We start from the raw sequence: 4,539 nt of genomic DNA, 5'->3' as shown, positions 1-4,539 counted from the left end.
GAAAGATTTTTGGGGAGGGGGGGCCAGGGATTTGGTACTCAGGATCTTGTGTTTGCCAGGCAGGAATTTATGCCACTAAGCTATCTCCTCAACCCCAGAAAAAAGATTTTTAAGAGGAAAAGAAAGGAGCAACAGCCAGGGAGATAGCTCAGTGATATAAGTAAGTTTCTACCCAGCAAGTGCAAAGTCATGAGGTCAATCCCCAGTACAAAAAAAAAAAAAAAAAAGCAACAGATAAGTGCCTAAAAAAATAAATCTTCCAGAAGTTCAGTGAATATCTGTTTTGTTTGATTTTGTGGTTTTTGTTTTAGTACACAGAGTCTTGTTATGTGCTCAGTCCGGCCTTGAACTCCCAGACTGGCCTTGAATGCTCCTGCTCCAGCCTGCTCAGTGCTGAGACTAGAGGCATGCACCACCGTATCTGGCCTGTTTCTTTCTCTTAAGAATGAAAAAGCTGAACTCAGCACAGTGGTGCATGCCTGTACACTTGGCATTCAGGAGGCTGAGGCACGAGGATTGCCATGAGTTTGAGGCCAGTCTGGGCTACTTAGCAAGTACAAGGCTACTCTGAACAAGAAGACTGTATCTCAAAAAAATCCAAAACCCCCCAAACAATCAGGAGAATGGAAGAATTAAATATGATGAGGAAGATTTCTCACAACAGTCTCCAGCGTACTTTGAAGCCTCTAATTAGATACAGCGCGAACCCCAAATAATGCAGAACAAAATGACACTCCTACACAAAGTCCCGTCTATTCTCTAGCCAAGTCCAACATTTGGAGATGATGGGTACTGGTCACAGGTAAGCCTACTTCAAAGGTGAAAGCAAATTCAAATGCACAACTCTGGGCCACTGGGGCCACTGAGGTGACGGGGCTGGAGCCTGGCGTACAGCTCAGTGCTCATGTCTGCTTAGCATGTGTGAGGCGTGGGGTTCGACCAGCAGTACTTCCATGAGTAAGCAAAGTGACAGGGCTGAGTAGACAGTCTCTATTCTCTTGTTTAATCTAGGAAGTCTTTCTGAACATCTAGTTTAAAAATTTTTTAACTTATTTATTTGGTATAGGGTCGTGTTATGCAATCCAGACTCAGCGATCCTCCTGTCTCAGCCTCCCCAGAGCTGGGATTACAGGCATGCACCACCATATCTGGTTTCGGTGGCCAGCTTGGCAGGCCCAGGGTTCTGGGACTGGCATGGCATGCAGTACCGGGACTGAATCCAGGTCCTTGAGACTGCCGGGCAGCTGCTTAAAATGCTGAGCTATCTCCCCAGCCCCTGAACAACATCTAGTTTTGTGAATTATTTAAATGATCCAAAAAGATTGCTGGGTTGCGTTAGCGAAAGCAGTAGTGTTGCTATTTTCTGCCACAGTAAAGCCATTTGGAAGCAGAGCACTAGTCCACTAAGACAGGACAGAGAGCAAGGACAGGTGGGTGGCATGGGGGAAGAGCCAGCAGGTGCCCAGGGGAGGCAAGACCTTATTCAAAGTCACATGGGTTTACACAGAGTGGAAGTCTGGTCAAAGTGAGAGGCAATGACCACTTGGATTCAAATGCTGGAAGACCCTGTGGCAGTGGCACTAGGGCCCCTTGAGCCAGGCAAAAAGGACAACGGTTCTGAAGAGCCATACTAATCCACACGAGTTTTATTGCTTTTTTAGACAAGTCTTGCTGCATAGCCCAGGCTGGCCTCAAACTTGCAATGATTCTTCCACCTCAGCCTCTCAACTGCTAGGATTATAGATATGTACCACCATGCCCAGCTCACGTGTGCTTCTGAGAATGAGAGGGTTGAAGAGACAGCTCAGCGGTCTAAGCATCTGCCTGGCAAGCGCAAGGACTTGAGGTCAACCGCCGGTACCACATGCCATGCCAGTCCCACGCAGAACTGGCCACCAAAACGGCATGGTGGTGCATGCCTATAATCCCAGCACTGGGGAAGGTGAAACGAGAGGATTGCTACGAGTCTGAGCTGCGTAGTGAGACTCTGTACCAAATAAATAAATAAATGATTACAAAAACAATTTTTTAAAAAAAGAGAATGAGAAGCCAGAATCATTCTCAAGGCTCTACTTTCTCTGAAGAAGTTATGTGGAAAGCTCCTTTCTAACTCTAAAATGATTAATAGCTCAGACACACTACCTTAGAACTTAACTCTATCCTTTAGCTGATAAATCTATTGTCAATGCTCAGAAGGACACCAGCTCCTCACTCACATGACAGCAGTTCGTTTTATCTCCTCGGTGATTACCAGGAGAACTTAGGGGATCCCTTATTAGCGATAGCCTGTAACTATGCTACAGTAAAGGTTGTTGCTTGGTAACTGCTTTCTAAAGGGGCAGGGAGGCTATGAAACTACTGAGGCCCCAATCTCTGAACATAAGTTTACTAATGGCTTCCTAATGAGGCCTCCCTGCACTGGCCTGATGGTGATGTGCTCACAACACAGCCCAGGGAGCTGCAAATCGCTGCACTGGCTGCACAGCTGGACCCTCCAAAGTTAGCGACCTTTGCTATAGAGCTGAAGCTTGGCTCTTCTATTTCTTCTTTTGCCTAACACAGAAGTTGGGTCCCCCTATAGTAGCAGCGCTAACACACCAGGGAACCTGTAACAGGACAAAGCCCTCGCTACTGAGATGGGAGGCAGAAAGGCTCCTGCAGGTGTTTGTCTAGTGAGCTGAGGAATTAAAAACATCTTAATTAAACCCAAGAAGAAACCCTGCAAATGGTTTATAGACTGCTAGCCTATATAGCCCAGTGCATTCTGAAAATGGTGAAGCCCTCAAGGACTAGCAAGTGCTGTGAGATTCTTGGTGGCCTGGACACTGTGTATTTCAATATTAGACACTCAATACTTCTCTCCTTCAAAAACTGTGTCGGTGGATTAAATATACCATTTTATTTGCTAAGATCAATTTTATTCTCTACAAATGGCTCTGGGTTATCCTTCAGAGGCTTTTATGCACCAGGCCATGAGATTTATGTGGCATTTACTATCTTCAGATGTGTTTAGGACCAAGCAGAGACTCATTAAAGCCTGCTCTTTTCTCCTTCCCTTGTCCAGAGGAAGCTCAGACAAGTGCTTGGCAAAACACACTTGAAGTCTGAGAGGAAAGCCAGCGGCAGAGAAGGGTCACACTAAATACTCTAGGGAGGCTGGGGAACTGACTGGCCTAGTGCAGGCCCCGGGCACACGCGCAGTGCGCATCTGACCCGAGTGTTGAGACAGCTCCACACCCCAGCTATCCAAGAATTCTCTCTCCATGAACCTATCTGTCAGAGATGTGTACATAAGTTCTTGGATTTCATGAGACTATTTCTGTTCATAAATTAGAAGCTGACAAAAATTCTAGTACATACCTGATCCCAAGCTAAGCATGGCCCCTCCATAGATATCCAGAGCCAGCTGAGAATAGGCAAAGCCAAAGATAGTGATGGTCAGGCCGGTCAGCAGGGCCAGCTTGAGCAGAGACTCCAACACTGTAGCAGCAACGGCGACGTCCTCCTGGGCCAGGAGAAAGGCAATGAAGCTGGTGAATCATGAGCTGAAGAATACACGCACATCTGGCCTTCTCCCTGCACTGATTTACAGCTCACCCAACTGCACCTCACTGCTTTCCCTCAGCCCATCCATCTTCGTTTTTACGATAATTAGCAAAGGAAATAAAAAAGGTAATCGTGTCTCAGATGACAAGAAAGAAGTTTAGTTTCTAACTTACTTAGGAGGAATTATTTTAAATTATATATATGTATCTTTTTTATTTATTTATTTGGTACAGGGTCTCACTATGCAGCTCAGACTCATAGTGATCCTCCTGTTTCAGCCTCCCCAGCACTGGGATTATGGGCGTGTGCCACCACGCCTGGTTCTGGGCAGGCATAGCATGCCCAGGGTTCCGGCACAGCATGTTGTACTGGGGAGTGAACCTGGTCCTTGCACTTGCCAGGCAGGTGTTTAGACCACCAAGCTATCTCCCCAGGCAAAAATATTTATTCTTCAATGGATAGCAAGTTTTTATCTAGGCTAGCCAACTTTGTAGTTTTCCTGACAAATGTCTTAAAATTCTGACATTACTGTCACTATACACTTAGGGAAATATTCCTAAATGAGACTGGGTACCAGATTAGCTCATTTTGAACTACTTACCATAAACTATAATTTGCAAAATATTTTCTAATACATGTAAGAAATATACCTAACTTGCTTTTAATTCTGAAGTGTTAGACATATTTGTTTTCAAACAAGTAAAAGTTTCTATAAGAAATTGTTGGAGGCCCGGTGAGTGAGTGAGACGACCCGGGGCCACGGGATTCTGAATAGACCCAGAGGGCAGGCCCGGCGAGTGAGTGAGACGACCCAGGGCCTGGCGGGATCCTGAATAGACTTGGAGCGCAGGCCCGGAGAGTGAGTGAGACGACCCGGGGCCCACGTATCCTCATTCGACCCAGGCTGCAGGCCCAGCATGGAACCCTTCAGCAGAACTCCCTGCAAAGAGGCTAGAGGCAAGACCCACCCAGCTGATTCAGGAGCAGAACATC

At 46.4% G+C, this 4,539-nt stretch overlaps 1 protein-coding gene across 5 annotated transcripts in view; it reads right to left on the bottom strand.

The window, feature by feature from the left end:
* Positions 1–4,539, bottom strand: part of Rft1 (RFT1 homolog) — a 52,778-nt gene that overhangs the window by 13,803 nt on the left and 34,436 nt on the right. For all 5 annotated transcript variants that reach the window (XM_004631641.2, XM_023715670.1, XM_023715671.1 and 2 more), the window contains one exon: positions 3,361–3,505. In XM_004631641.2, the coding sequence (XP_004631698.1) occupies positions 3,361–3,505 (145 nt within the window). The remainder of the gene's footprint in view (positions 1–3,360; positions 3,506–4,539) is intronic.

The sequence above is a fragment of the Octodon degus genome, unplaced genomic scaffold (genome assembly GCF_000260255.1).
Source record: "Octodon degus isolate 3935 unplaced genomic scaffold, OctDeg1.0 scaffold00043, whole genome shotgun sequence".
Taxonomy (NCBI): domain Eukaryota; kingdom Metazoa; phylum Chordata; class Mammalia; order Rodentia; family Octodontidae; genus Octodon; species Octodon degus.
This window is presented reverse-complemented; position numbering and strand designations above follow the sequence as displayed.